The 10,231-nt window shown below is 44.3% G+C and overlaps 1 protein-coding gene across 1 annotated transcript; it reads right to left on the bottom strand.

The window, feature by feature from the left end:
* Positions 1-7,480: 7,480 nt before the first annotated feature.
* On the bottom strand, positions 7,481-9,226 carry LOC147622853 (peroxidase 42-like). The gene is made up of 4 exons (XM_086822493.1): positions 8,926-9,226; positions 8,636-8,821; positions 8,336-8,504; positions 7,481-8,231 (listed from the first exon to the last, which is right to left on the bottom strand). The coding sequence occupies exons 1-4, from the start codon at positions 9,175-9,177 to the stop codon at positions 7,771-7,773; spliced, it is 1,068 nt and encodes a 355-aa protein (XP_086678619.1). The 5' UTR covers positions 9,178-9,226; the 3' UTR covers positions 7,481-7,770.
* Between the last annotated feature and the right edge of the window lie 1,005 nt (positions 9,227-10,231).

Genomic DNA, 10,231 nt, shown 5'->3' with positions numbered 1-10,231 from the left:
GAGGGAGGGGACTTCCAACAACCTTCAGGTGCTAGAGGACCAGCAGGGCCGGGGCCCCAAGTTTGCCGGCATCGCTCATGCGGGGCAGTCGGAGTGGGAGTCCTTTCTCTTTGCGGTAGGAGGGAGGGACAATTTGAGAGAGCCCTCCTTCCGTAGGTGGCCAGGGAGCCTGGACTTCTCGTGGGGGTACACGAGGGAGGGTGGCAGACTCTTGGAGCGGTTGGATCGCTTCGATGTCAGTGATTGGGCGATAGGCAGAGGTGGAGCTTCAGGGGTGGTACCAGGGATGACACTCTCCGATCATGCCCCCGTCATTTTATCCATAGATACAGCTACTCACTCCCTAGCCCCCCACTCTTGCAAGATCCCAAACTCCATGTATACCTGGGTGGAGGTTCACAACAAGATAGTGGACCTTGGGGATTGAGAGTGGGACCCTTGGGGGGATCTAGCGATGCAGGCATTACAGGCTCTAGCCAAGTCTAGCAGCATTTGCCAGGAGGCGGCGGTTCGGGTCAAGCAACAGCGGTGGGCGAAGGAGAGGGACCTCCGGAGAGACTTGGCCTCGATTCAGCGTATGCAGCAGTCTTCTCCAGGTTCTAAGGAGCTCAGGCTTCAGGAGGTTAGGGCATGTGCCATGTTGGAGGAGGATCAGAGTTCTCGTTCCATGCTTCCAAGTCCTTCTGGGCTAATGCCCAGGTGAGGACGCGCTGTCCAGAGCATTCTTCACCACATTCTGGGAGTAGGTCCACCAGCTCCTACTCGCAGCCTTCCAGCAGATTTTTGCCAACGGGCAGATGCCAAAGAGCCTCGCATTAGGACTAATTTGTCTCCTCCCCAAAGGGGAGACCGACAAGAGATCCGACAGTGGTGCCCCATCACCCTCCTCCCCACAGCCTATAAAATCCTCGCCAAGATGATCAATGGCCGCATCCGCCCCCTCTTACCTGATCTGATCCACGACACACAGACCGGATTTGTCCAGGATCACAGCATTCTAGACAATATCTTCACGTTCTCATAGGTGACAGAGTGGGCTCAGCATAGTGGGCAGCACCTAGCCGTACTCCTGGATTTTGAGAAGGCATATGATAGGGTGGACTGGTCATTCCTGGAGGGCACGCTGCTCTGGCTAGGCTTCCCAGAGGCATGGATTAGAGGTATTGCAGCCCTTTACAGGTCAACCTCCAGTCCAGTCATCATCGGAGGTCAGATGGGAGAGAGGTTCATCCTCGAGCATTCGGTACGACAGGGGTGCCCACTTGCACCATATGTTTTCCTTTTCTTCACGGAGGCCATGGCTCACTTCCTACGAGCCTGCACTACCGGACTCTGAGGAATGCGCCTACCTATCAGGGATGATACAAAGCTCCTTGCCTCAGAGTATGCAGATGACACGTCCCTTTATGTTCAGGATGATGTAGAGTCTCTCGGTAAAGTGAGGCTGGCTCTAGAGGTGTTTTGTCTAGCAGTAGGGGCGAAAATCAACTGGCATAAGTCAGTCAGTTTTCTCACGGATCCTGGATCCAACTCACAGTGGGGTATTTTCCTTGGGTTTCGTTGGATCCCTCGAGGTCAGAGGACGCGCTACCTAGGATTCCAGGTAGGGTTGGATACCACAACGGCGCAACAGTTCCTACCTGTCCTAGCTTCCATTCGACGGAAGCTAGCCTTTTGGAGCACGGCACGACTATCTCTGGCAGGCAGGGCCCTTGTGGTCAATCAGGTCCTTCTCGCCACCGCATGGTATGTAGCCTCATGCTGGTGCTTCTCACGTTCATGCGTAGCACAGCTGATGCGACTGGTGCAGAACTTTCTTTGGTCCGGCTCAGACACCCGACTTGTCGGAGAGCTCTATTCCTTTCTTCTCCTACAGTATGCGCATTGGCAGGCATGTGCTTGGGGCTCTACAGTGTAGGCCACCCACCCAGGCGCATAGATGGTATGCTCAGGGGGTCTCACTGGTTTTCCTTCGAGCTTTTTGGAAGACCCTTTGGGCAAGTTGGTGCCCAAGGAAGATATTTTACTTCCTCTGGATGGTGGCCCATAAGGGGCTACCAGTGGGGAGCTGGCTTAGACAGATGGGATAGGATGGGCAATGTCAGATATGTTAGCAGGATGAGGAGTCCCTGAAGCACTGCCTTTGGGGTTGTACACATGCCCAGGAAGTGTGGAAGGGAGCCATGGGGATTTTAGCGCGGGCTGCACCTGAGCTAGGACCGATCATCTGGGGGGCCTTCTGTTAGTGTAGCAGAGAGATGAGGCACCACCCGGCCTATGAGTTTTCGCCATAGGACCAGGTTTTCCTCATTACCCAGGGTACATGGGCACACATGGAGAGCTTCCCCTGACAGCTGACATAGACAGATGCAGGAGCGATGACCTGGCACCCAGTTTGGGAGATCATTGGGAGCATTGTGGGCTAGCACATTTGGACCTCTCGATGCTCTCAGATTCTAGGAGACTAGGCACCATCTGCGACTCAGATCCTGGCTGACACTTGGAGCACGATCATTCACATGCTCAAGGGTTAGTGGGATCAGATTCAGGGAGACTCCCGGGTAGGGAAGGAAAAGAGACGCCGTTTCCTTCACGACTGGGATCATCAGGAGCTCTTCGTCCAACACTCTACTCAGAGTCTTCAGTGGCGATATTCACCCCCGCTGTGGCTGTTTGTGAAGGAACATGTGGCAAGCTATCTCTATGAACGGAAAGGAAAGAATGCAAGATAATGGAAATGAAATGAAATGGAAGTAGACAATAGCAATAAACAAAATGCTCACATGTAGATAGCTTGATGTTGACTGATGGGACAAGACTAGAAAGTACAATGCCTTTATAGAGTAGGCACACACACTCTAGGTGTCATATGTATATGGGATAAGTCCCATAGTGACACATGGCACTCTAGGATATAAAGTAGTCTAGTACTACTCTAGAACTCAATACAAACACACTAGAAAACACTCACTTTGACTTCATGTTCTAATAGTTTGTCTACACAGTTGATCACGCCTTGAGAGGCTTGTATATCTGTTTTTGAGTTTCTCTTGGGTTGCATCCGTTTTGTGATTGCAGCCCGCTGGCCATAAGGCGTTCTTGTATTCTCGTCTTCTTCAAAGTAATATGATTAGCACTACTTTTTGCCAAAAAAAAAGAGGAGGGGTGTACCCAATATCTCTAACCCTAGAGTAGATGGTCCATATTGTGAAACCAAACCAACGGAGCTCCATTTTTGTTAAAGTGAATACTTGCCGGTCACTATGATCTAGGAACTATCCAAAGACCCCTGAGTGGACAGGGGGGTGAGCGTTCTGGTTGGCAATGATGCCATAGGTACACCGATGAAGGAATGTTTGGAAATAAGGATTCAACTGGATAATTAGAGGATTATGACTAGTGACATTATGGTTTCATTAAATGATTGTTTTAAAGACTGTTGAATCTGTGAAAAAAGCAATTTCATATTAGGTGTGTAAGTGGTGTGACTAGTTTTAAGTTTGCATGAATATCCAGCTAGGGGGCCTGGGAACTCATTTCCCTACTAGTACCCGGGACAACCTAACCAAATTCTTAATTGGATCCCATCACTACAGTGGTTGGGCAGTTGGCTAACCCCCATGGGACTGGATGGGGTTAGGCTGGACTGATGGATCCTGGCAATTTACTATGCCACAACCACCACACGCAAGAGTAACTATCATACAACTGTTACTCGGTGACAATGTAATGGCCACAACCAACCACGTTGGCGACATAAATGACAATCACCTAGGTGTCACATGTGATGTTGAGCTTGATATCTCAACACTCTCCCTCAAGCTCAAATCCTCTTTCAACACACCAAGTAAGCCTCCGAACCTACGAAGCTTCTCTGTGCCCAGTGCACCTCAATGTGCTTGGTTCTAACTCGGGTTCTAACATGATACACCGGGTTATTAGCAAGCATGATGTTGCTAATGTCGTCACAATATATGACAATAGATTCATGCACTGACCGGCCCATATCATCAAGTAGCTTCCTTAGCCAAGCTACCTCACGTGCAGCCATTGCTGCACCCCTATACTTAGCTTCTGTGGTTGACAAAGCAATGGTGGGTTGATTCTTACTGCTCGAGCTAACAGCACCACTCCCAAGTGAAAACATGAATCCGCTAGTAGATTTTCTATTTGAAACACTTCTAGCCTAGTGAGTATTTGTATATCCATAGACCTCAATCGGTCTTCCAACCTCATAGAAAAGTTCGTAACATAATGTGGACTTCACATACCGCAAAATGCATCTAGCTGCATCCAAATGTGAAGAATGATTCAACAATTTATAACTATTAAGATACTATGTGGACTTCACATACCACAAAATGCATCTAGCTGCAACCAATTTTTTTCAAAAATGAGTCCAAAGATGACTCAAAAAGTAGGTTTTCAAAATGTTCTTTTTTGCTCTAGTTTTTTTTCCACTACATACTTGTATTGGGCATAAATCCCTAAAAGGATTTTCTTTGATATTCTATAGTTAAAGATAAATAGAATTTTTACAAACATAGTCAAATAACCACAAATGTGGCTAATTTTTAACAAAACTAGGGTTAAATTTCAACTTTGAAATTAAAGACATTATAAAATTTACGCCTTGAGGTTGACGAAGCCAAGTCATGCTACTCCCTACTATAACATCTATCTTTGACTTGCTACTCCCTTATCTTAAAAATTGTACATTCCTTAAATGGGTGAGTAGTGATTGTGTAATCTCTTTTTGGTAAAAACAGTAGAATATATTAAAAAAAGGTGAGATTACGCCCCATGAGGAAGGTCCATGGGGGGGACCCTGAATACTGCTAAAAAGCTAGATAAAGGATTTAGCTACACACCAGAAGCACTTAAAACTGGAAAATATAGAGACCGAAGGCCCAAAAACTGAGGGCAATTGAAAATGAGGATAACCTGTACATGAACCGACTGAATAGGTTTTATGGAACTTTTCATCATGTTCAATCGTGATTGTGCAATCTTGCTAAGAGCAAGGCTCAAAGCCTCAAGGTCTTGGTGCTGTTTCCTATGGCATTGATAGCTGTAAGTGGCAGTTACATGAATCTATACAGGATTAAGGGAGAGTGGCCCTCCCTCCACGTGGGCAAAGGAGGGGGGCCTATTTCAAAATGGCCACTCCTCCTTCAAGCGTGAGGAGGAGCCAAATCTCACATCTTCCAAAGCAATTTTGAATTTGAATCTAAGAAGATCTCATCTCACATCTTTCAATGAAATCTTTGTATACATGCTTACATACCTATAGATACACACACTTATATATATTATGTATGTATGTGTATCTATAGGTATGTAAGCATGTATATATAAATAGTGTACATGTGTGTGTGTATGTGTGTGTGAGAGAGAGAGAGAGAGAGATTACATGAAAGATGCATTTATTTGAGAGTGAGTACACCTCACCACTCATCCCTACCATTAAAATTTAATCTAAAATTTAATTAATTAAAATTATATATATGTGTAAATCTATTTAAGTGTGTGTGTGTGTGTGAGAGAGAGAGAGAGAGAGAGAGTTTCTATGTGAGAGAGTGTGCGTGAAGAGAGAGAGTGTATGTGTGTGTGTGTGCATGAGAGAGAGAGTGCGTGAAGAGAGAGAGAGAGTGTGTGTGTGTGTGTGCATGAGAGTTTCTATGTGAGAGAGTGTGCGTGAAAAGAGAGTGTGTGTGTGTGTGTGTGTGTGTGTGTGAGAGAGAGAGAGAGAGAGAGAGAGAGAGGCTGAGAATTTCTATGTAAGAGATAGTTTGTGTGGGAGGAGATAGTGTGTGTTTTCATTAGTGTATGTGCGGTGTGTACATGTGTGTGTGTGTGTGAGAGAGAGAGAGAGAGAGAGAGAGAGAGACGACAGATAATTTCTACGTAGGAGATAGTTTGTGTGGGAGGAAGAGTGTGCGTTTAGATTAGTGTATGTGCGGTGTGTACATGTGTGTGTGTGTGTGTGTGAGAGAGAGAGAGAGAGAGAGAGTATATGCATGCATGTGTGTACATCTACATCTATGTGTAGAATGTGCTTGAGAGAGAGAGTGAGATGGGGCAGACCTAGAGAGAGAGAGAGAGAGAGAGAGAGAGAGAGAGAGATGTAACGAGGGAGGGTGAAAAGAGAGAGAAAGAGAATAAAAAGTATCTTTTAATAAAATATAAATTAAATAGAAAACATATATGTATATATGTGTGTGTTTTTATTTACATTTATATATACATACATACATATGTATGTATATATATATACATATATATGTTTGTGTGTGTGTGTGTCTGTGTGTTTAGATGTGTGTATGATATATCTATCTATATATTTAAAAGTGACCACAACTTATCACCCATCTCCGCACATTAAATCTATTTAAGTGTGTGTGTGTGTGTGTGAGAGAGAGAGAGAGAGAGAGTTTCTATGTGAGAGAGTGTGCGTGAAGAGAGAGAGTGTATGTGTGTGTGTGTGTGCATGAGAGAGAGAGAGTGCGTGAAGAGAGAGAGAGAGAGAGTGTGTGTGTGTGTGTGTGTGTGTGTGAGAGAGAGAGAGAGAGAGAGAGAGAGACTGAGAATTTCTATGTAAGAGATAGTTTGTGTGGGAGGAGATAGTGTGTGTTTTCATTAGTGTATGTGCGGTGTGTACATGTGTGTGTGTGTGTGTGTGTGTGTGAGAGAGAGAGAGAGAGAGAGAGAGAGAGAGAGAGATGACAGATAATTTCTACGTAGGAGATAGTTTGTGTGGGAGGAAGAGTGTGTGTTTAGATTAGTGTATGTGCGGTGTGTACATGTGTGTGTGTGTGTGTGAGAGAGAGAGAGAGAGAGAGAGAGAGAGAGAGTATATGCATGCATGTGTGTACATCTGCATCTATGTGTAGAATGTGCTTGAGAGAGAGAGTGAGATGGGGCAGACCTAGAGAGAGAGAGAGAGAGAGATGTAACGAGGGAGGGTGAAAAGAGAGAGAAAGAGAATAAAAAGTATCTTTTAATAAAATATAAATTAAATAGAAAACATATATGTATATGTGTGTGTGTTTTTATTTACATTTATATATACATACATACATATGTATGTATATATATATATACATATATATGTTTGTGTGTGTGTGTGTGTGTGTGTGTTTAGATGTGTGTATGATATATCTATCTATATATTTAAAAGTGACCACAACTTATCACCCATCTCTGCACATTAAAATTTATTCAAAATTAATTAAATTATGTCGATGTTTGTATTTATATTTTTAAATACATGTATATATGTATAAGTATATGTGTCTATATATAGGTTTATGTATCTAAAACATAATATTGTAGGGAAAAATAGTATTTTTAGAGATAAAATGCGCGTGCTTTTGAGAAAAAAACAAAATATTTGATCATTTAAAAATTTCCGTAGAAACTGAAACGTTGTTTTTCTTTTGACAACTATGCCTCAACAGGATCGAAAATAGTTAATTACGACGAAAGACTCTCTTTTTTTAAGGCATTTAAAGAAAAAACATGTATATATAAATAGTGTGCATGTGCATGTGCATATAGGCAGTAGTAGCCATTAGGGTTTTTGAGTGTGTGTGTGTGTGTGTGTGTGTGTGAGAGAGAGAGAGAGAGAGAGAGATGGTTGTAGAGAGGGAATAGTTCTTTTCTGGAACCTTGGTCGGCCGCAGCAACGCGCGGGTGCAATACTAGTATTACTTAAGTAGGTGAGAAGGAAGTGATTTATTGATGTGCCTTGAAGCGCTTTGAAAGGAACTAGGCCTTGTAGTGGGTGTCCTGCGCTTCATACATCACCCTCACCCCGCTTAGTGTAGTATTGGCGCCGTTGAGAACGGAGCACACTTTGCGTATATTCCCATTGCCTGTGCTTGCCGTCTTCACTCCAACCATGCTCATCTTCACGAACGACCACGCATATTGCGCGAAGAAATCCGCCTCGCTAGCCGCAAACATTGCCACTGTGGCTGCACTATTCGCGTCAGCCATCAATGCCCTGTCCGAATCAAACAGCACCATGCCAGCTTGCAGGTTCTTGTAGTATTGATTGTCGAAGGTGATTGGTGTGATCACATCCTGGACCGTCTCCTGGTTGCTCTGGTCATTTGGGCACACTTGTCGCAAGTTTTGAGCAAATGAAGCGTCCAGCCCGGATTCAACTGTGGGGAGGATGGAGCTGTTAAAGGCGGCACAGTGTGCTAGACCCACGGTGTGAGCACCTGCGAAATGTCCACATGATTCTCAGCGGTTGTTTACGCAAAGAAAAAGCAAGATGCGAGGCAGTGTTTCCCGCACACACTGAATTATGGTGAATGCTAGTTACCAGAGAGAGACACAAGATCGGTGTTGTTGAGACCCAAGTTGTTGAACTGTTGGCTCAAAGCAGTGAAGTTGGATAGAGGCGAAGGTAAGTCCTCGAGGACAGTTTGCTGGGCAGCGAAACCCAGACTGTCTAGACGACCTGTAGGAACGTGAAAATATGGCCCTCCCGCCTTCACAAGATCAGCAAGAACCAAAGAGCAGTCAGATATAATCGATCATGCATACCTCTACCTATAAATTCTTTCGTTAAAGAACATGCATGCGCCTGCAAACGATCATCTTCATGGTTGAGAGTGTGTACCTGGTGAGTCGCGTCTCTGCCGGCCATGACGATTACATCCGCGCACGAAACTGTGTTTGGGCAGCTGGATTCCAGCTGCTGCTTGATCTGTTCTATGAGAGCCAAAGCTTGAGGTCGCAGCGTAAGGTTGGGGGCCGCGGTTTGTTCACCATTGGCATCGGTAAGGAGCACGGAAGCATCGCATCCCTACAAAATCAAAGCCCAAGTAAAAATTAAGATGTTCTCGATCAACAACCTCAATTTTCAATCACAGGCTGAGATCAAGCAAGAGGTAGAGAGCAAAACAGCACCTGCACAAAACAATCGTGGAAGACAAGGCGGATGAGGGAGCCGGCCTGGGAAATGTTGGGGGCAAGGAAGGATTGGACGGCATCCCAAACAATTTGTTTTGCGTTGGCGCAAGAAGTATCGTAAAATCCGTAAGACAGGCCAGGGGAGGGGGTGGGGAGGGTGCTTGAGGAGCCATGGCTGGCGATGGCAAGTGAGAGGATGAAGATAAGAAGGAAGCTCCTTGGGAAAGGAATTTTCATAGCCATAGCCATTGCGTAACTACACTAGAAAAGGTAGAAGACGATGATGCTGATCTGATCAATAAGATTATAAAAGCGATAACGCTCTTCTACCTGATCACGCCTTTGACATCTTCAACTACACCTACGCGGCTCTCGTTGCTATTACGTCTCTCACGAAGAAATTTTCCTTTGTCACCATTCATTTTAAGTACATACACGTTAAGTCATCACCTCATGTTTGTAGATCCCAGATAATAATTAAGCACGCACGTTTGTAGGTCCTCTACACCATCCTATTGCGCGTTATATACCCCTGCCCCCCATTGCCCTTCCTCAACGATGCTCACTCTCTTTCGTTAGCATGCTTTTGCTAGCGCTTTCACTTGGCTTCTTGGATTGCCCCCATGCCATATTACGCCCTAATGATTGTGTAAACTCCCATTGACATGGTAACATGATACAAGTTACACAAACGGAGTTTTCTAAATTCTACTAACTTAAAGGTTATTTTAAGTCACGTAATGGAGTTTTCAAGATTATTTTAAATGCAACCTTGAAGTTTCCATTGTGACACCCCCACTTGAGCTAGTATTGTTGGCATGTCAATAATCATTTTTGAAGTATTTTTTTAATGCACACATATGTTACCATTCTATAGCTTGAAAGGTCTAGCATTAGCCTCACATGTCGGTTGCTTGTATAATCCCAAAATGTAGATTCTATCATTCAATACCCTTCCACATTTATGTAACTCCTTGAGATTTGTGTGACTTAGAAATGTTCAATTTCAAATGATTTCTATGACAAAGACTTTCAAGGTAATACTAGTATGCATCGGACTTTCCAATATGTTAGGACCAATTCTCACCATCCATGTCCCCTATCCCCTCTCGCTCACCGTCCCCACATAAAGCATGCAGTTTTCCTCACTATTATATTGAAAACTATTGTTACTTGACTTAGTATTACAAAACTTGAAATCCCCTCATGCCTATAATGATTGTGTTACAAGATAACATGATCAATTGTAATGTAATGGATTTTTAAAAATATCACTAAGAATTGGAAAGACTTCTTTTCCAAA

The sequence above is a fragment of the Cibotium barometz genome, chromosome 28, assembly GCF_041138505.1.
Source record: "Cibotium barometz isolate CiBa-2024 chromosome 28, ASM4113850v1, whole genome shotgun sequence".
NCBI lineage: Eukaryota > Viridiplantae > Streptophyta > Polypodiopsida > Cyatheales > Cibotiaceae > Cibotium > Cibotium barometz.
Note: the sequence above shows the minus strand (reverse complement) of the source record. Positions and strands in the feature narration are given on the sequence as shown.